The sequence below is a fragment of the Papio anubis genome, chromosome 5 (genome assembly GCF_008728515.1).
Source record: "Papio anubis isolate 15944 chromosome 5, Panubis1.0, whole genome shotgun sequence".
Taxonomy (NCBI): Eukaryota; Metazoa; Chordata; class Mammalia; order Primates; family Cercopithecidae; genus Papio; species Papio anubis.
Window position 1 is genome coordinate 122,418,346 of NC_044980.1, and position 23,208 is coordinate 122,441,553.

The window sequence follows — 23,208 nt, forward strand, 5'->3', positions numbered from 1 at the left end:
ATCCCATCCCATCCCATCCCATCCCATCCCATCCCATCCCATCCCATCCCATCCCATCTCATCCCATCTGGCGATCACTTCGGCAATTTTTTTGCTCTTTCCTTTGCATCCCTAGCTTTTGTTTTATTCTAAAAAATGCACATTGGCAAACAATGTTGTATAATATGCCCTATTGAAAACAACAACAAACTCCTTTGACTCATATCCCTTCTTACCACTGCCACGTTTGTTTTATATCCCCTCTTACCACTGCCACATTTGTTTTCTCTTTTCAGCAACATTCCTGAGTTACCTAGAGTCTCTTTCTTCAATTCTTCTGCTATTTTCTCTTGAATCCATCCACACAGTCTTTTGAGACAAACACTTTATTAAAATTAATTTTTATAGGATAACCATTGACTTTCATGTTTCAAATGTATTTCATTTATAAAATATAATGACTATAATATAACAGTCATTGTCAGGCTATATTATTTTTTATTTATTAGCAACTTTTGATACAGTTGATCATTCCCTCCTTCTTCTAATACTCTCTTCACTTGCCATACAGGAAAGCATTGCCTCCTGCATGTCTTATTTTTTATTTTTTTCCTGCTATGTTGTTGGCTACTCATTTCAATAGGCTTTGCTTGTTTCTCCTCATCAATCCAAGCTCTAAATGGTGGCATACCCCAAGTTTCAATCCTCTAATAGCTTCTCTCTTTCTTCACTCAATATTAGGCTACAGATAAAGAATATATGGATGATATTTTTAGTTCTATAGATGCCTATTAGGTCTGCTTGCTGCAGAGATGAGTTCAATTCCTGGATATCCTTGTTAACTTTCTGTCTCGTTGATCTGTCTAATGTTGACAGTGGAGTGTTGAAGTCTCCCATTATTATTGTATGGGAGTCTAAGTCTCTTTGTAAGTCTCTAAGGACTTGCTTTATGAATCTGGGTGCTCCTGTATTGGGTGCATATATATTTAGGATAGTTAGCTCTTCCTGTTGAATTGATCCCTTTACCATTATGTAATGGCCTTCTTTGTCTCTTTTGATCTTTGATGGTTTAAAGTCTGTTTTATCAGAGACTAGTATTACAACCCCTGCTTTTTTTTTGTTCTCCATTTGCTTGGTAAATCTTCCTCCATCCCTTTATTTTGAGCCTATGTATGTCTCTGCGTGTGAGATGGGTCTCCTGAATACAGCAGACTGATGGGTCTTGACTCTTTATCCAGTTTGCCAGTCTGTGTCTTTTAATTGGAGCATTTAGTCCATTTACATTTAAGGTTAAGATTGTTATGTGTGAACTTGATCCTGCCATTATGATATTAACTGGTTATTTTGCTCGTTAGTTGATGCAGTTTCTTCCTAGCCTCGATGGTCTTTACATTTTGGCATGTTTTTGCAATGGCTGGTACCGGTTGTTCCTTTCCATGTTGAGTGCTTCCTTCAGGGTCTCTTGTAAGGCAGGCCTAGTGGTGACAAAATCTCTAAGCATTTGCTTATCTGTAAAGGATTTTATTTCTCCTTCACTTATGAAACTTAGTTTGGCTGGATATGAAATTCTGGGTTTAAAATTCTTTTCTTTAAGAATGTTGAATATTGGCCCCCACTCTCTTCTGGCTTGGAGAGTTTCTGCCGAGAGATCTGCTGTGAGTCTGATGGGCTTCCCTTTGTGGGTAACCCGACCTTTCTCTCTGGCTGCCCTTAAGATTTTTTCCTTCATTTCAACTTTGGTGAATCTGGCAATTATGTGTCTTGGAGTTGCTCTTCTCGAGGAGTATCTTTGTGGCGTTCTCTGTATTTCCTGGATTTGAATGTTGGCCTGCCCTACTAGGTTGGGGAAGTTCTCCTGGATGATATCCTGAAGAGTGTTTTCCAACTTGGTTCCATTTTCCCCCTCACTTTCAGGCACCCCAATCAGACGGAGATTTGGTCTTTTTACATAATCCCATACTTCTTGCAGGCTTTGTTCATTTCTTTTTCTTCTTTTTTCTTTTGGTTTCTCTTCTCGCTTCATTTCATTCATTTGATCCTCAATCGCTGATACTCTTTCTTCCAGTTGATCGAGTCGGTTACTGAAGCTTGTGCATTTGTCACGTATTTCTCGTGTCATGGTTTTCATCTCTTTCATTTCGTTTATGACCTTCTCTGCATTAATTAGTCTAGCCGTCAATTCTTCCACTTTTTTTTCAAGATTTTTAGTTTCTTTGCGCTGGGTACGTAATTCCTCCTTTAGCTCTGAGAAATTTGATGGACTGAAGCCTTCTTCTCTCATCTCGTCAAAGTCATTTTCCGTCCAGCTTTGATCCGTTGCTGGCGATGAGCTGCGCTCCTTTGCCGGGGGAGATGTGCTCTTATTTTTTGAATTTCCAGCTTTTCTGCCCTGCTTTTTCCCCATCTTTGTGGTTTTATCTGCCTCTGGTCTTTGATGATGGTGATGTACTGATGGGGTTTTGGTGTAGATGTCCTTCCTGTTTGATAGTTTTCCTTCTAACAGTCAGGACCCTCAGCTGTAGGTCTGTTGGAGATTGCTTGAGGTCCACTCCAGACCCTGTTTGCCTGGGTATCAGCAGCAGAGGCTGCAGAAGATAGAATATTTCTGAACAGCGAGTGTACCTGTCTGATTCTTGCTTTGGAAGCTTCCTCTCAGGGGTATACTCCACCCTGTGAGGTGTGGGGTGTCAGACTGCCCCTAGTGGGGGATGTCTCCCAGTTAGGCTACTCAGGGGTCAGGGACCCACTTGAGCAGGCAGTCTGTCCGTTCTCAGATCTCAGCCTCCGTGTTGGGAGATCCACTGCTCTCTTCAAAGCTGTCAGACAGAGTCGTTTGCGTCTGCAGAGTTTTCTGCTGCTTTGTTGTTGTTGTTGTTGTTGTTGTGTAGCTGTGCCCTGTCCCCAGAGGTGGAGTCTACAGAGACAGGCAGGTTTCCTTGAGCTGCTGTGAGCTCCACCCAGTTGGAGCTTCCCAGCAGCTTTGTTTACCTACTTAAGCCTCAGCAATGGCGGGCGCCCCTCCCCCAGCCTCGCTGCTGCCTTGCCGGTAGATCACAGACTGCTGTGCTAGCAATGAGGGAGGCTCTGTGGGCGTGGGACCCTCCCGGCCAGGTGTGGGATATGATCTCCTGGTGTGCCTGTTTGCTTAAAGCGCAATATTGGGGTGGGAGTTACCCGATTTTCCAGGTGTTGTGTGTCTCAGTTCCCCTGGCTAGGAAAAGGGATTCCCTTCCCCCTTGCGCTTCCCAGGTGAGGCGATGCCTCGCCCTGCTTCAGCTCTCGCTGGTCGGGCTGCAGCAGCTGACCAGCACCGATCGTCCGGCACTCCCCAGTGAGATGAACCCAGTACCTCAGTTGAAAATGCAGAAATCACCGGTCTTCTGTGTCGCTGGCGCTGGGAGTTGGAGACTGGAGCTGTTCCTATTCGGCCATCTTGCTCCGCCCTCTATCCCTAATCCACTTTTTAACCTGTGGTTGGATGTCATCTCAAGGCCCTCCCCATTGTTGGCCCACCAGTGTACACTTCTGGAATGCCATAGGGTACTGGTAGGAGGCATACCTCGTTCCACTCAAAGGAAAGGGCCTGTTACCTGCCTGACACTCTTGTCTATATTGAGCTCCCATAGAATAAGTTGCATTCCATCAGTACTCCAAGATTTCCTATAAAGGGAATAACTTAGCCAACATTATGTTATCACTGTTGATAGAACTAAAGGTCCAAATGGTTTTAATAACATGACATGCAATAACCACAGAATAATTATTTAATTTACGCATGTATATAAATGCAGTTGTGTTTTTATACTACAAATTGTGGTAGGACTATGCTCAGAGCTGTTGAGAGGAAATCAAGGAAAGACTCTGAACCTAAAGCTATTATTTTGCTTTTTACTTGGCCACCCAGTTGTCTCTTACCATCTCCCATTCAAACTAAAGTAAAAGGTATTCCAACATTATTCAAAGTGCCTCTCTACATCCCTTCCTTCCTCATTCTTGATGCCAGCCGCTCTCTCTGTTAATTGAGGGGCAGAATGACCTCCCTGCCACCAGCCCAGCTTTTCTTGTTTGTTATTACTAGCATGAATGCTCTAAGCTTCCTAATTATCAGGCATGTCAGTCATAGAACCTTAACTAATGGGCCTTTCAATAGTGAACCAGCAGCAGACTTATGATGTTGTCTTACTTCTTCATGACCCATCTGGCTTCAAAATTTTGGGCTGATTTAACTATCTTATAGTGTCAAACAATGGATTAAATAAGATTATTACATCTTATACAGATGTGTATCTTTTTCTACTCACAAGAAATTTACATATAAGACTTTTTCAAAGAGAAACAGAAATTAGCACATACTTACTAGACATTTTAATTGTAAGATGAATAATATCACTCCTGTAAAGGAAGTGTGCTTACAGGGCTGTGTAAGCAAAATGAATACAGCATAGAAATTGTCATTTTTACATCCTATAATCAAACTTTATCATACTAGAGAAAGTAGAAAAGTCAGTTTTCTGAAATCTGGTAAAAGATGGTAAGAGTCCCATGTCTTTTCTTACAGATGATGACAATCATTTGGGTAAAGATTTCTAGAATTCTTGAGGTCTTTATTAGAGGTGATAAGAATAAAGGTCTGAGTTATACTCACAATAAATGTGCTTTCCATACCTTATTATAAAGCACTAATGATGTACAAACCAAATGGTAAAAATGTGCACACATGTTTATGTGCTTTTAGGAAGGCGTATTAGGGAGATCTAACTTTATGGAAATATAGCTTTCCACCACTTAATGCTAAAAGATGGCCACAATCCTTTACAATATCTTCAGTTTGTATCTTGCTAATTTATGTTGTCATGATCACTTTGTATATAAAACTTGACATTTAATTTCTAACAAGGAAAATTTATTACTCATCGCTTTTAAGCCTAGAGGTATGTTTTTGTTATGTAAATTATAAATAATATCTTCACTGTTCTAAAATTTGTTTAAAATATCTTTGAAAAGTATAGTAACATGTAACAAACCTGCAGGTATACCCCTGAATCTAAAATAAAAGTTGATAGAAGAAATAAGACCTGGTGCTCAATAAATCAATGGAGTGACTATAGTTAACATTAATAAATTGTACACTTCAAAATAACTAGAAGAGAATAATTCAAATGTTCCTAGCATAAAGATAAATATTTAAATGATGGATTCCAACTTACCCTGATTTTATTATATGAATGTATCAGATTATCACATATACCCTGAAAATGTGTACATTTAATATGAATCAATTAGAAAATTTTACTAAAATAAAAATTGAATTTATAAAAAAGTTTTTTAAATAAAAAATAAGCACAATAAGCCTATGAACACCTCCTAAATCCATTACATGAAGGCCTATAATAATATTTGTTTGTTTGTTCTTTTCAGGAGAAAGGAAGACAACAGTGTCCTGCACAAAAATCATGAGCAAAAATATCAGCATTGTGGACAACAAGAAATGCAAATACTTAACCAAGCCAGAGCCACAGATTCGAAAGTGCAATGAGCAACCATGTCAAACAAGGTAACCCTATTCCAGCGACCCTTAAAGCATTATTTGTCCATTAAATTGCTGTCCTTTAAAACATGCTCAGAATATCATTGAAATGACATTTTCTTAAAAACATTGCCAAAGGATACGTACCAAAATGTAAGGTATTAAATAAGCAAGATCTAAGAAAGCAAGGCCAAGAATTTTCCACTTAAGGAAGGGGTATTGGGAGGGACGGTTGCTGAGGAGTAATTAAAACTACTTTTTATTTAAAATCATTTCATAAGCTCTAGGTCCCCTCTTCAAAAACCTTGTTATTTGGTTCAACGTAGCTGTTTGCTCCTGAATTCTCCAAAATGGTGTGTTAGAATTTGCCAACAGTAACATGAACCAAACTAGGACTGCCATGACCCAGACCCCAGCAGAACAGGGCCAGTGTAGTGTTTCCGATTCCTCTGGCTAATTTCTCACTTCCTAGCCAGAGTTCCCAAGCAGACTGCCCAATCCCGAATCTCTCATCACCAACTTTCTGACCCGGATCCCAGTTACTGTACCACAGATGCTTTGGTTTCCTCTGACACTCCCCAGTGAGTATTAGGTAACAAAGCAGACAAGAAATTCACAAGTAGAGGACAAAACAGCAATGCTGAGCAGCTGTAACTGGAATAGGAAGAAAGAAGTCCATGCTTTAGTTATTGGAAGTTGGGACAAAGACAGATGAGTGGAACCTGAGTGTAATTTTGGACCAGCCTAGCAACGAGGCTACTTGGCATGGCTGCCAACACAGGGCTCCAATCTACCTGCTTTCACATAAAAATGAAGGCTTAGCTTGACTGGGACTCAGCCCTGGTGTCCAAAATCCTGAAAACTTTTAGGAATGGGGTGACAGAAAGAGTGAGGCTGGATTGATTCCTCGGAATATTGGGACAGGAATATTTACTTTGTCCTGACACTCAGAATTTGTTGAAGCCCAATGAGTGAGGACATAGTTGTAAGTTCTTAGGTAGTCAGAGCATTGATCTTCCCCTCATGAGAGCTTCTGTAATGCCTTCATGGTGAATTTACACATCCTACAATTCAGATAGGCAGATAATTTGTCATTTTATAGCAGTTTATAACTGATATAACTGTCTTCATGGCCATCTACCACAAAGAGTAGGTATGGGGGAGGTAAGAGGGAGAGGAACAAAGTTGCTAATTAACCATATTTGAGCTTTTCTTTCTTAATCTCTTTGGGGATTAGTGTCATGCAGACCAATCTTAGTCCTGATTTCCCTATTCACACCCCCCATGGAAACTCAATTACTAAAGCCCTCTAAATCTAGCCATGCTATGTTAATGAAAGCTTAAAAGAATTTGGGATCACCTGAGGTTGGAAGTTTGAGACCAGCCTGACCAACTTGGAGAAACACCCTCTCTACTAAAAATACAAAATTAGCCAGGCATGGTGGTGCATGCCTGTAATCCTAGCTACTCGGGAGGAGAATCACTCGAACCCAGGAGGTGGAGGTTGTGGTGAGCAGAGATCGTGCCACTGCACTCCAGCCTGGGCAACAAGAGCAAAACTACATCTAAAAAAAAAAAATTTTTGGAAAAAACTTCATCTACAAAGTTTGAATTTCAAGGTTTGCTTTCTGTAGATTCGGTATATTTTAGATACTGTAAACAAAAATGTATCTGACACAGGTCTCCTGTCAATTTAGAAGCTTATGTTGCCAAAGTTGTGGATCATGACCCATGACATGGTCTCACATGGCCTTGAGAACATTTGCTGAAGGTGACTGGGTTACAGCTTGGTTTTATGTGTTTTAGGAAGATGTAAGATATCAATCAATACATGTGAGGCATAACTTGGTCTAACTCGAAGCTGTTGTGGGAGGGGTGACTTACAGGTCAAAGGTGGATTCAAACATTTTCTGATTGGCAATTGGTTGAGGGTTAAATTATTATCTGAAGACCTGGAATCAACAGAAAGGAGTGTCTGGGTTAAGATAAGGGGTTGTAGAGACCAAGGTTCATATTACGTAGATGAAGTCTCATAGGTGGCCAACCTCCAGGGGCAATAGATGGCAGTATTTCCTCTTCAGACCCTTAACATGTGCTAGACTCTCAGCCAATCTCTAAAGTATCAGCAAAAGGCCTGGAAAGGGAAGGGGATTCTCTATAGAATGTCAGTTTCCCCAACAAGAGAGAGCTTTGCAGGGCCATTTCAAAGTATGTCAAATTTTGGGGTAAAATAGTTTGATTTCTTTGAGGGCCCTGCTATCTGTCTTGTGATATTATAGTAGAGTCAAGTTGGAATTTAGTATCTTTTGCTACAAAGAATCTATTCGGTTAGTCTTAGGATCTCTGTTTTAATGTTAATGCTGGTCAGTTGTGAGCCTGAGCTCCAAAGGACGGAGAGTAATAATGAGGCATGTCTAACCACCCTCCTTTCATATAATGGTCTGAACTAGTTTTTCAAATTTAGTTGTGTCCCCTTAGCTAAGAGGAGGGTCCATTCAGTCAGCTGGGGGGCTTAGAATTCTATTTTTGGTTTATAGTAGTAGAAGCTGATTATCATCTTTTCCTGTCTTTTGCATTCCTGCTCTAACAGTCCTGCCCCAGGCAAATGTCTGCTTTAAAAGAACAGGAAGAATGATATATAAAAGGATGTGCATAAGAGAAAAGTACATGAACATACCTTCAGTAATGTCATGTTCTTTGCACCTTCCTGGGTGCAGGCTTTTCAGCCTAACTGCATAAGTGTGTGAACTAGTAAAGCTTTTTCATGATACAGAGTAGTAATCAGGTACAGTGACCTAGAGAATTATCCTTGCCTGCCTTCAGGTCCTTGGATCATTTCCATTCAGTGCTGGACAGATACATAAAGTAACATTTTTGGCCTTGGCCCAGTCAGCTAAAGAACCAGGATCCTTACTGTTACTGCTATTCCTCAGAATTCTCTATCCCCTTTAATAGATATTAAGATGCTAAATTATCTTGTATTAAATAATATTAAAATACTTCAAAATATAATTTGTTTCATATTGCCATATAGTTGTTCCAATTTGGTGAAAGAGCCATGGCTTTTTCTGATACATCAGAAATCTTGAATGAACTGATTTGAGGACTAGAGCGTGTTTGTTGTTTCCCAAGTTGGTCTGTGAAGGAGCAGAGTGTATAATACAACACACTATTTTTCATTCCCTGACCTCAACTGTCTTGGAGAAAAATGTCTCAATAATGACTTGGTAAAATGAATAGTTTTAAAAGGTCAGTACATTTCTGAGTGAGAAATTTTTGCAGCTGGAGACTGGAAGTCTTTTTGTTAGAGATTATTATCTCCCTTCCCTTGGAAAAGGAGGCAATTTATTTTGAACCACGAAGCTGTGATGTTGGTGCGTTTAAGCACTAACATTGGAAAGAAAGAAATGAACATGGGCAATTACTAAGGGTCACCACAGGAAAACTTTCCAAGACTTACTGGAAGAGTACATCCTTTATTCCTCCTGTCTTTCCCCTTTCTCCAACTTAGTAAAAATTTCTAATTTCCATTAACATTTATTGAAAAAGTCACTAAATGGCCTGATGGCATTCTATGGGCCAAATATAAAATAGATGAATTCACTAGTAAACACCTTTGTAAGTAGAAGGTCTCTTAGAGATAAGGAAATGGGATCCTTCCAAATTAAGTAAGTTCTAAACCATGAAAATCTTTTCTTTCATTAGAATACATTTTATATTTTAGTTCTTATTTTTCAGTGGTTTTCATAAGGAATAGGAAAAGTAACTTTTTATAATTATATTGAAGATCTCAAATTTTTATTTTACTTAAAAATATGAGATTCCATGAAATTGCAAATAATTCTCTTTTCAGTACAGAAGAACCCAGTAGTGTCTACTGAGTTCCATAGTTGGAAAAGATACGTAGATGAACTTAGATTGGGATTATTTTCTGGATATTTCTCTTACAGAAATATGAAGCAGAAACTAGACTAAATTTGTAAGATATGCACTTTAGGAGAAATCCACCAGGGAACTCCAAACAAAAATGGCAGGTCTGCAACATGCTGGATAGACCAGGAAAAAATAACCTTGTAAAGCCTTCTATTTCCTTTCTCAGAAATAGAAACATAAAATCATTTACAATTAAACTAACTTACAGATGAGATTTACTAGGCTGTAAGAGGATGTAACTCCTCAAAATGTGGATCATTGCTAGGAATACTTGGTTTTGGTAAATCTGGAATAATTAAGGTTACTTCTGTAAAGCAGAGAGAAACATAAATTCCATTTCAAGAAATGTTTATGGCTGGGCACGATGGCTCATGCCTGTAATCCCACCCCTTTAGGAGGCCAGAGCGGGTGAATCACTTGAGGTCAGGAGTTCAAGACAAGCCTGGCCAATATGGTGAAACCCCTTCTCTAAAAATACACAAATTAGCCGGACATGGTGAAATGCCCATAGGCCCAGCTACTTGGGAGGCTGAGGCAGGAGAATGGCTTGAACCCAGGAGGCGAAGGTTGCAGTGAGCCAAGGTCGCGCAATTGCACTCCAGCCTGGGCGACAGAATGAGACTTCATCTCAAAAAAAATAAGATAAAATAAAAAATAAACTTTTTATGAAAAGCTATTATGTAAAAGTGTTATGGATGCTAACAAAAACAAAACATTGATATATACCTTTGAGGAACTTATATATTACAAAGAAAAGAAGGCCAAATTCATTAGGTAGCCTTTGAGCCCCTCTGCTTCCCTAGGGAATATCTAGTAAGTCATGTGAGTGCTACAAGCCAGGTGATAGAAAGCAAAGAAAAGGTCAGTCCCCATTAGTTGAATGGAGAAGCCCTTCTAGGAGGAATGGGCGTGGGGCTGGCTGTCAAGGATCCAGGCACAGGATGTAACGAGGTGAAAATAGAAAGTGTTTGGTAAGCAAGATGAGCATATGGTTTATTTTCCGAACAAGTGGGAGATGAAGCTAGAAAAATATGTGAGTAAGTATGAATCATTTTAAATGGAACATTTTAAATATGCTCCAGTGTCTATGATCATATCAAAGCTAGACATTGGCTAGCCTAAAGAAGCATATGTAGCTCCATGTGGGAGGATATAGCCTGGTCACAGAAATCTAGTTGCTGCTAAGTGTCATACCTTGGTGATTGCTTTGTCCAGGAAAGAGGCCAATCACAGGCTTCTGTTACTTTGCTAATACCCCCACATCTCTCACTGTTAAGTAGTCTACAGCCTCATTTGAATTGTTGGTGCCACAACTTTGTGACCTTTGATAAGTTATTAAGCCTCTGTGTGCCTGAGTTTCCCTTTCTGTAAATTTGGCCATGATAGTTGTGATACCCAATACATAGGGCTATTGTAAAGATATAAATTACAAAGAATAAGAATAACTCCTGGATATTAGCAATTTTATACTTACAAAGTCCCACAGTATAGTGATATGGTAAGCAGTAAAAGACAGTTTATAATATGACATGGACAGAGTCTGATGGACACTGAGATTCTAATAAGAACAAGTTCCTGAGACAAGAAATACAGAGCATTCAAAGCAAGAGGAAGCCTGGGCGTCTTGGAGAAAACTATTGTGTTTGGTTAAAAAAAAAAAAAAAAGTATAATGTCACCGTCTAACATTCTGCTAACTCTAGACATGTCAAAATATATGGTAGTGATATGGTTTGACTGTGTCTCCACCCAAATCTCATCTTGAATTATAGCTTCCGTGATTCCCACATCATGGGAGGGACCCGGTAGGAGGTAACTGAATCATGGGGATGGCTCTTTCCCATGCTGTTCTCATGATAGTGAGTAAGTCTCAAGAGATCTGATGGCTTTTATAAAGGGGTGTTCCCCTGCACATGCCCTCTCTTGCCTCCTGCCATATAAGATGTGTCTTGCTCCTCCCTGCCTTCCACCATGATTGTGAGGCCTCCCCAGCCACATGGAACTGTGTCAACTGGACCTCTTTCCTTTGTAAATTGCCCAGTCTTGGGTATGTCTTTATTAGCAGTGTGAGAACAGACTAATACAAATACATAGGTATCTTTTAACTTGTTTCCAGTAACTCTTGCTTTACTTTCAGGTGGATGATGACAGAATGGACCCCCTGTTCACGCACTTGTGGAAAAGGGATGCAAAGCAGACAAGTGGCCTGTACCCAACAACTGAGCAATGGAACGCTGATTAGAGCCCGAGAGAGGGACTGCATTGGGCCCAAGCCCGCCTCTGCCCAGCGCTGTGAGGGCCAGGACTGCATGACCGTGTGGGAGGCGGGAGTGTGGTCTGAGGTGCATACATGCCCCATTTCTATTCCCGTTCCTACTCTGACTCTTAGCTTGTACAAGATCAGGTTGGATCATGTTCAGAATCTGCACGGAAGTTGATATTTTTCTATGCTCTTTATTAATTTTGTTAATGATTAAAGTAATACATTCAAATAATTTTGAAATAGAAAAATACAAAGGTATTTACTTTCTATTCTATAAATATTGCAACATAATCAAGAGCATATTTTATATACATTTTAAATTCTGCATTTTTACTTATATACTATGACTACACTCTTGAGTTGGCACATATTAAAATACACACTTAACTCATTGCATATAGCTGAACATTTAAAATGGAAAGAAAGAAAATTAACATTTAATTATTATATGTGAACAAGGAGTACATTTTTACTTAATGTTTAGTATATTGTTTATATTTAATCACCTGTGCAGGAAACTTAAGCTTCATCATTTTATAAGTAAGAGTAATATAGCTCAGAGAAAGTAAATAGTTTACCCTAAGTCCTACCTAAGTGGTAGAGCTGGGATTTGAACCCAAGGTTGTTTAATTCATTGCACCCTCCCAACCCCTACAGGTTTGTAGTGTATAACATACAGTTGTGTTCCATGCCAAACCATAGTGATTTATTTTGTTATCATGATGCATATCTTTGCATAATAATAAATGGCACTCATGACTTACACTTAGTGGTTGCTCTGAAGCACTTTAGGTGAGGGTCTGGCTGCATTTACTCATATAAACATACTTACATACTCATATTCACACATGTACCAACACAGCTACACACACAAAAAGGAAAATCATCCATCTATGTAATTTCAAAATATTAGATAGGATGCAAAAATGATAATTTAAAACTACTGTATTGAAGTAGCTACTCTTTTGAAAATGAGGATAACATAGCTTAGATAATACAGTTTCTAAATATCTTTCAATTAACCCAACCCCCTCCAAAAAGCACATTCACAAAAATCCTGGATTTCTCTTTTCTTACTATTCTAGGTTATACTGTTTAATGGATTCTTTTTCATTTATAATGCATACTTTTGAAAATGAATGCCATATCACATCTTACATTGAAATGAATCAGTTCAATCTGGAGAGAAGAATCACATGAGCATCAGAGAAACAAAATACCCCATCCCAACCCAATCAAAACATTTTTGCAAACTCTTCAGGAGAAAGTTGATCAGAAATATTCTACTATACAGAATTTTGGCACCAGCTGAGAGAAATAATATGTCACAATGCAATATGCCAATTAAAAAAAGGTTTATTGTTTTAGTTTAAGTTAAAACTCAATTTTATGAATCAGGCATAGTTTGACTCGTGCTACATATATATATATATATATGTATATATATATATATGTACTAAAGTGCCAAATCACATAGTTCACTTTAAAAACTGAGCATATTCAAATGCAAACTTTAAGTTATAAGACAATTACTTACTTGTGCAAGATTTAGTATACCTATTTAAAATGTCATTAGTTCCATGCTTAAGCTTTCAGGACCACAACTGTCATTAAAGCTTGCCAACATGAGCAAGGGGAGGAGCTCAGCTTCTGCTCTCCTCAGGACTCAGAGCTATGATGTGGAAATCAGCATGATTATTCCTATATGACATCATTGATGAATATATACTGCAACCCTTTCTTTCGACCTATTCTATACACAAATATAAATTGGACTTTCAAGTTTTGTTATATCTGGTATGCCCCACACACATATCCAGAGCAATTTTGGTCCCAATGTTCAGGTAGTCAGTGGTGCTTGCCTTTGGACAACAGGATTACTTTGTGCATATTCCATGATGTGGAAGATAAATGTAAATGAGAGTATAGATTACACCTAGAGAAGATTAGTGGAATATACATATGTGCTTCAATCTATTTTATCACCCTCATCCATTATACATCTCCTATTTATTAAACTAAAGAATTTTGAACCAAATTGTATTTTAATTCCAAAAAATCATTTAGAATTATAATTTCTAGGAGTATATAGTTATATAAAGAAATTCTAAATTTTGGCCAGGCACAGTGGCTCACACCTATAATCCCAGCACTTTGGGAGGCCGAGGTGGGTGGACCACTTGAGGCCAGGAGTTCAAAACCAGCCCAGCCAACATGGCAAAAACCCATCTCTACTAAAAATACAGAAATTATCCAGGCATGGTGGTGTATGCTTATAATCCCAGCTACTTGGGTGGCTGAGGTAAGAGGATCACTTGAACCCAGGAGATGGAGGTTACAGTGATCCAAGATCATGCTGCTGCACTCCAACCTGGGCAACAGAATGAGACTCCATCTCAAAGAAGAAAACAAATTCTAATTTTTATTTTTGCTAAGATTTTCTCTATTTCATCTTTGAAACATGTTTTTGAGAAATGACATGCTGGGGAAATTGTCATTTTTCACAAACATGTCTTCCATCTAAATAAAAGAGTACATCTTAGAAAAAGTAAAATTCATTTTTTTACATAATTACATTTAAAATGTGATATCAAATTTTAGTAAATTTAATTTTTAGCATACTGTATTTATCTTTTCCAGATAATCCCTGTTATATTACTCTCTGTAATAATGGTTCAGTATTCCTGAAACCACTTATCTCCAGCATTGTGCCTTAAGCTCCTTCTGGCATCAGATACTGGTGCTTAGCCTGTTGTTACCTTTAAGCTTATTTATAATTTTATCTGGCTTTTATATGGGTGACGGGCTCATGAGAGATTATTGGAAACCAATACTTAATTGAGTCTATCATCTATATCTCCTATTCACCAACTTTATCTAAAACCTCTGATGTTATCTTCTAGTGTTCAGTCAAGTGTGGCAAAGGCGTACGTCATCGGACCGTTAGATGTACCAACCCAAGAAAGAAGTGTGTCCTCTCTACCAGACCCAGGGAGGCTGAAGACTGTGAGGATTATTCAAAATGCTATGTGTGGCGAATGGGTGACTGGTCTAAGGTGAGAACCACTCTGTAGATTCTCAGTAATAGGTTTCAATAATGTCCGCATTGCCCTGGGTACTATAACCACATAGCATGGAGTTTAGGAGGGAAGGAGAATAGAATTAAACATCATGGGATATGGAGCATTATATACCACATCCAAGTGCAGATTCTGGCTGGCTGTCCATGGTCATGATCTCTATAAAACTGTGTTAAAAATTAAGATAAAATGTACAAAGCACTTAGCACCACACTTGACACAAAGGAAGCTCTCAGAAAATAGTAACTATCGTTATTGCTGTTTTGTTAATTTTTATTCATATAGTTCTTTCTCAGAATATTTTTTCATAAAACTTATCTAAATAAATAGAATACTGTCAGATAAGTCAGTTCAAAATATAATTAAGTAAGGTAGCAGAAGAACCAAATGAAGGGAACTCAGCTCTTACTAGATAAAAGGCAGCCATTTTCCCACCAATTTTGGGAGTTGTGTATGGTAGAAATGGAAAGGAACAAAAATGTTGACATCCTTTGGTCAAATCAAGTGAACACAATTTATATGGCAAATGAACAGTAAGTTTAATTCACGATAATAGTGATGCCTATTTAAAGTTTATATGAGAAAAGTAGAGCCTCATATAGGGCTTTAGAAAATACCTGACCTGTTCATTCTATGAAATACTAATAAACCCCATGTTTTAAGGTAAAATTCTGATCATTTTTGGGTGAAAATAGATCTCATGTGTTATTTTTCAGAAGTGTAAATATGAATCAATGATCCCACTTTCAGCCATGATATTACATACTGACTGTCATGAAATCATAAAATTCTAGGGCTTAGTTCCATGCTCAGATGGTCATAATGCTTTAGATGAGACATAATAAATCCTCTCTCCTTTCTCTTTTATTGTATAAAAGAGAAAAGAAAGTGATGGTTGCTGAGGTATGGAGAGGAGTATAATAGTTTTTCATAAATAACCCTACAGGGCTTTCTGGGAGAAATATTTTCAATATAGAGAATACTGTGGTTATCCCACTTTCCCAGTGTTGCCCCAAAGCAATCCATGGCATTTGAAATATAAGCTATTTTCTTGTGATTATGTATGCCTTTTGTCTCTAAGAAAAGTTTGCACATTAATATTACATCTGAGTTATCAGTAAACTAGGCTCTCTTGCTACTACTTAATCACATTCAGAATTCACTTTGGGACTCTTTAAAGGATGCATTTGTAAACAACATAAATCAAACCCTGACTACAGCAGTGAGAAATATTCAGCTCAATCCATGGGAATTTTGACTGGTGAATCACAAAAGGAAACTTCACACTTCAGAGTAAAAATCTTTGAGGCAGCACAGAATTCTAAATTAACTACATCTAATTTGTTTTATATTCAGGATTTGTTTCCCTAATTCTAAGGGAGACAAATAGAGCAGGATAATAGGGAAAGACAGTGTCTTGGAAGTCAAGAGATACGGAGGACAATTCTCATTCCCTCTTTGCATAGATGGGTAAAGTGGATAAGCCACTGAATTAATGCCTTTGTGTTTTTGTTTCCATATGAGTAAAATAATGAAAATGGAACAGTGTTTTCAAGCTATATGTATAACAACTGTTCCTTTTTTAATTTTGTTTCAATAGTTTGTGAGGAGCAGGTGGTTTTTGGTTACATGGATAAGTTCTTTAGTGTAAATGTATAGTAACTTTTCATTCATCATTGAAGATACACGATAGGATAAGGAAGTAGAAAAACTACTAGCAGCAAGAAGGCAGGGAAAATCACCTGTTGCTCCCTTTCCATTGTAGGAACTCATTTGTTTCTTTTGACTAGTGAAATTCTAGATATTTTCTTAGAATGAAACAATTCTGCTCTGAAAATATTTACAAACCACCTGAAAAAATGAACTATATTTTTCCAACTTTGGTGATAAATAGAAAAATTTAAACGTAGGCCAGGCGCGGCGGCTCATGCCTGTAATCCCAGCACTTTGGGAGGCCGAGGTGGGTGGATCACTTGAGGTCACGAGTTTGAGACCAGCCTGGCCAACAAGGAGAAATCCCATCTCTACTAAAAATACAAAATCAGCCGGGCATGGTAGTGCATGCCTGTAATCCCAGCTACTTGGGAGGCTGAGGCAGGAGAATTGCTTGAACGCGGGAAGCGGAGGTTGCAGTGAGCCAAGATCACGCCATTGTACTCCAGCCTGAGTAATAAGAGTGAAACTCAGAAAAAAAAAAAAGAAAAAAAAACTTAAATGTTAGTTGTTGTTAACCTCCAATTAACTATAAAATCCAGAAGATGTAATTGCAAAAAAACCCAAAAGATTCAAGTTTTATTGTAATGTGTGACACAGAAGTACAAGCTCATACAATGCTGCATGTGGAAATATGGCTACCAAATCCTATTTGCTTGACGAATACTATTACTTTTGGTTAATGAAACATGCCTATTATGTGGCCTCTGGTTAAATCTTAGGTAAAACCAAAATTAACTACGGAGATCATAGGGAACACTGATTGTGGTTTTTTATGCTAAATTTAAAAAAAAAATTCAGTTTTACAAATATATGTAATTCTTAAATATAATTGGATTGAATTACTTCTAATTGGTTTTGTGGTGTTACTGTATGGCTACCCAACTAGAACATAGCCTTTGTGAGTGAGGAAAGAAAAGAATAGCTTCAAATACAGTTGACCCTTTAACAAAACAGATTTGAACTACACGGATATAGATACATACGGATTTTTTCAAGCAAAGGCGGATCAAGAATACATTATTTCCTGGTTGTGAGACCCCGCTTTAAGGAGGGCTGACTTTTTGCACATGTGGGTTCTGCAGGACCCACTCAAGCTTGCGTGGATTTTGATTATACTTGGGCTGTCTTAAAACCAATGCCCACATATACACAAGGAAGATTGTATTCATCTTTATTCCTGGCCTTTTAACCTTTGCTTGTTGGCCTGTTTCTTTGTTTGGTTATTTAGAAGATCCAGTAAATGGTGCTTTTGTCTGTCTACTTTCGGACTTTATATGAATATAAGTGCTTTTTTCCTTAAAACCATTTTTTTTCCTTTTTTATTATAACTATCTCAGCATCGCAGACTCAAACAGTGTGCACAAATTAAAACCAGTGACTCCATGTGAATTTTATTGATTTCACCCTTCATTTTGTACTTCTATGATATTACTTTCATGTTAAAATGAAGACCATCCCAGAATAATTACAAAGAAAAGGAATAATGAATGCCATGATTAAGTTTCAGTGATTAAAGTATTCAGGGACAGAGAAAACACATAAATCTCTTATTCTTATCAGCTGCGTCCTTGAAACAGGAATAGCAACAAGATGTGTGTGATTGTGGGTGGATTTCTGTGCTCCTCTGAGGTCAGTTAATCTGTCAGTTTCACTCAAAGTCTGCCCTAATTTTAAACTGTCAATACTAAAGTGGACTTCAGCCTTGGATTTGCTTTAATCAGGAATATTAAATGTACAATTTTTTTATAAAGTCTAGCATTGAAAACCTGTTCCTCCCTTAATAATACAGCTGGGTCCCTGGGAGAACCAAAAGAAAATATATCCTCAGCTTCTCCCACTGCCTAAGAATCATTGACTGCTATTGGGCAAAGGTAATATCTGCTAAATGGAGGATGAATGAAAAGATGGCTTATGCCTCAAACTATGTTCACTGCATTTGTATCAGCCTACATGATTTGTATCATATATATTTTGGGTGGTTTTGTATAAATAGTGGAAAAATTGCTCTGGGCTTCTGAGGGGGGGAAAAAGACTAAGGTATATTCAAAGAGTGAAACTTAGGTCATAAAATTCTTGCCTTTGATTTCTAAGCAAAAGTAACCCAGCCTTTGTTGAACCATGTTCACGTTCATTTCATCAGGATTACAATGATGGCAAAAATAGGACACATACAATGTGGCTGCTTTGCCCTGGCTTGCATTATCTTACACAATTATATGCCACGTTCTGACTATATCTCTTTCTGCTATAGACATGTTCTTAGGCTCTTTCATGGGCGAAAACAACATTGCACACGTTTCCTGCCAACTTAAATCTTTATTCACTCAGTTAAGCTCTTCTTAGTATGGAACACTGGCTTGAAAAATAACAGTCTCTAATGTTTAATGAAATGACATTTTTTTTTTGGTCTGAATTTGACCTTCCTTCCTTTATTTAAACTTCTGCAACTCTTGATTTTCATTGCTGGAGACCAGCAGAGGAGCAAAAAAAAAAGGCATTATTTTATCTACCTGTTACACAGGATCTGATTATTTATGAAGTTTTTATAGAGTTAATCCTTCCATGGAGTATTAACAAGTGATTTAAACTTATTCAACAGAATTCTGTTGGGAAACAAGACACCTTAAAATTGCACATAATTGTTCCTGGTTTATTCTTATACTTATATTCTACAGTTTAAACTTACTCCTTTAAAATTCTAGGAAATGATTAGTTTTGGACACATATAAAGTTATGACATTATTAATAGATATTTTTGGACAGGCAATTTATGAGCCTTTTTGAAATGATATAAACTAAAATAATGCTGGAAGCACAGTAAATCATTTTGGATGATTTAGTTATACAGCCCAGCCAGTTTATATATTTGTTTAGAAATGAGAGATACAAAGCCTGCAGTATGATGAGTAATTTTTAACTTATCCTCCAAAACGAAATCACAATTATATTCAGCATGTTCTACTGAATAGGAGAGGAATTGGACAAATGAGGAATCTAAAACTAAAGTGATTTTTTCCTAATGAATAAGTAAAATATACTTATCTAAATACCTGCTTTCTAGCAATAAAAATTAGATTTATGTTAATAGGAATTCTACTTATTCAGAGCTCATGCTCATAGTGAAGATTTTCTAGTTTCCTTAGTTACAAATCTCAAAATGGTGTTCTACAATAAATGGTTTTCTCATTTTCTATGGGAACAATGCTTTGGATGAAAAAATAAAATATATTGACTACTTAATAATTTATTTTTATAATTAAAGACCTGTATATATCTGGATTCTTTCTAGTAAAACTAATTTCTTACCATACATATTACTGATGTTATTGAAATCCACTTCATATATTTTATTGTCCTAGGAATCTGTAATAACTATAAGCAAATAAGTGTTCCTAAGTTGTTAGCACTCTAATGGTTTAAAAAAGTTCAAAAAAAGTACAAATTGATTAGCTATGCCAGCTCTTTAAGTATGCTTTGCATAATCAAGCACTGTAACCTTAAAGTGTTCTCCTGTTGCATAATTATTAAATTAGAGCAACCCATAACAAAAAAGTGCAAGATCAAAGAAAAAACAATTTAACAAAAACATTCCTTATGTACATACTTAAAACAAGTCTAGAAAGACAATACAAGATTTATTACCTTGTCATTTTGAGCCTTACCTACATTCAGATTGGCCAGCAGTCAATACAAGTGACTTGATTTGCGCCATTTCACATATCCCTAAAGAAAACATTTTCTCTTACTTTTTGTTATGTTGGATTCTTAAGGTGTGTAAATTTGAAGTTCTCAGTAAATTAGTAGGCTGTAGGCTCATAGGATCTTTGGCCTGACCATCTGTCCTCTATTTTCTTTTCTTTTTTTTTTAATTTGATTTTATTTTAAGTTCCGGGATACGTGTGCAGGACCTGCAGGTTTGTTACATAGATAAATGTATGCCATGCTGGTTTTCTGCACCTATCAACCCATCACCTACATATTAAACCCTACATGTATTAGCTATGTATCCTGATGCTGTCTCTCCCCGTTCCTCACCAACAGGCCCCAGTGTGTGTTGTTCCCCTCCTTGTGTTCATGTGTTCTCATTGTTCAGCTCTCACTTGTAAGTGAGAACATGGGGTGTTTGCTTTTCTGTTCCTGGGTCAGTTTGCTGAGGATGGGCTTCCAGCTCCATCCATGTCCCTGCAAAAGACATGATCTCATTCCTTTTTATGGCTGCATAGTATTCCATGGTGTATATGTACCACATTTTCTTGATCCGGTCTATCACTGATGGGCATTTGGGTTGATTCCATGTCTTTGCTATTGTGAATAGTGCTGAAATGAACATGAGTGCATGTATCTTTCACAAAAGAAGACATTTATGCAGCCAACACACATGAATAAAAGCTTAACATCACTGATCATTAGAGAAATGCAAATCAAAACCCCAATGTGATACCATGTCACACCAGTCTGGGTGGCAATTATTAAAACGTCAAGAAACAACAGATGCTGGCAAGGCTGTGGGGAAATAGGAACGCCTTTACACTGCCTTCTATTTTCTATATAGAAGCTTGCCACCTCTTAAAACTAACATTGACAGTAGTATGTGAGACTTAACACAGTTGGTGGGATTTTTTTTTTTTTTTTTTTTTTTTTTTTCATCAAGGACACTTCTTTCCACTGAAGGAAAACTCAGTGAGTCTTTGAAAGAAACTTGAAACCTTGATCTGATACAATCAAGAATATACTGAAGTAACTGACTAGATAACAGTTTTGATCATGCACCCCTGATGTCTAGTGTTCTTTTTGTTTTTTCTTTGCGTTGCCAAAAGATACAAAAATCACCAGAACCAAAAATTTTAAAGAGGGATTTCTTGCTGCCCCAGGGCTATGCTGTACCTTAGTACGATGGATTCCGACATGCCTGTACTGACCAATGATGGCAAATACCCTACCCCAATTAAAATAAACTTGCAGGGAGTCCAGAGTCCTAGTGAGAATTTGTATAGCTTGCTAGTTTTAACACAACTAAAAGAAGTAGGCTATTAGAGGGAAACTCAATCCCTTGTTGAAAGGATACTTATTTAAATTTAAGGGAACAATTAGCAGCAAAAGCAAATAACCTAATTAAATACCTTAGTAGAATGTAAAAATAGAAAATGTTAAGCATCCACTGAAACTAGAGAATAAACACAATTAAGAAAATAATATCTTGTCAAGTAGACACATTAGTAAAATTGGTATATACCAAAGGTTTGAATGTCATCATTTTTGTAAGATCAAATACATATTGATTTAAGAATCCTTGGCCAGGCACGGTGGCTCATGCCCATAATCCCAGCACCTTGGGAGGCCAAGGCGGGTGGATCATGAGGTCAGGAGTTCAAGACCAGCCTGGCCAACTTGGTGAAACCCCATCTCTACCAAAAATACAAAAATATTAGCCAGGTGTGGCAGCAGACGCCTGTAATCCCAGCTACTCGGGAGGCTGAGGCAGAGAATTGCTTGAACCCAGGAGGCGGAGGTTGCAGTGAGCCAAGATCATGCCACTGCACTCCAGCCTACGTGACAGAGCAAGACTCTGTCTAAAAAACAAAACAAAACAAAACAAAACAAAAATTCTTTAGGATAGCATTTCCAAAATTTTGTTCCATGGAAAGGTCATTCCTTAGGGATGTGGTCTCCATGTATGAAAAATGCTGGTGTTAAATAAAGAAAAGCAAATATCTTTGCTATAGGACTTTTCGGGTCTTTTAATATTCTACAGTATTTGGTAAATTGCAAAGAGGAACCTAAAGTATTTCTCCTTTCTTTTTGCTTAATACTAAAGATCACTTCTGCAGAGGACACAGCTAGTTTATTTAACATAATACACTTTGGGTGACTTCACATTAGATTATGTAACTTTCAAAGAAGAGTTATGTGAATGTTTTCTTTCTAGCTAGAGAAAATGTATAGATTGAAACTAAACTGAAATTATCTCTAACTTAGAGAATTTTTCCTGAAATAGGTTAGCATTTTATACAAAATTATTTTCTAATTATGTCAGCAAATATACTCATGTTTGGAGAAGGTAACTGCTAATAATTTTTGTAATTACAAATAATTACATAAGACAGGAAAATGTGAGCAGCTACCCCCTAAAACTATCACACCGAAAGCTCTCATTGTCAGATCACTTCATCATCTAAAGAAATCAAAGATTGTGGACTTAATTTTAAAGCATTTGGACATTGAAAAAAACCTATCCCAAGATATCCTAAAAAAGAAACATTTTACATTTTATTTTCTTTGAAAACTGTTCACAACAAATAGATTAGTCAGTAATAAATAGGATCCCTTTCCTCAAGAAAGACTTTCTATTTTGTTGTTTAGATATAGCCACTGAGTACTTACAAAACTTTCTACTCACCATTATATCTGGAGAAGCCATGCAAAATTTCCCAACAATGACTATCAAATTGTTTTTTCTTTGTCTCTTTGCACTAACAGAATGGAATTTTTTTTTTTTTTGGCATTGCTGTTATTTTTATTTTTATTTTGAAAATCTCCTGAGAGTCTTATTTATTGTCACTAGATATACAGAATTTAAAAATGAATTTCTAAAATGTTTGAATTGCTGAAAACAGTCAAGTACATTGGCTGTTATGATCGAACAGAGCAGAAATATATTAGCTTAAGAAGAATGAGGCACATATGCGGTTATATCTTCTACCTAAAGAAAATG

The 23,208-nt window shown here is 37.3% G+C and overlaps 1 protein-coding gene across 2 annotated transcripts in view; it reads left to right on the forward strand.

Annotated features, from left to right (window-relative positions):
• ADAMTS19 (ADAM metallopeptidase with thrombospondin type 1 motif 19) overlaps positions 1–23,208 on the forward strand; it is a 289,097-nt gene that overhangs the window by 236,707 nt on the left and 29,182 nt on the right. For both annotated transcript variants that reach the window (XM_021939659.2, XM_003900067.5), the window contains exons 19-21: positions 5,398–5,533; positions 11,575–11,779; positions 14,604–14,756. In XM_021939659.2, coding sequence (XP_021795351.1) covers positions 5,398–5,533; positions 11,575–11,779; positions 14,604–14,756 — 494 coding nt within the window. The remainder of the gene's footprint in view (positions 1–5,397; positions 5,534–11,574; positions 11,780–14,603; positions 14,757–23,208) is intronic.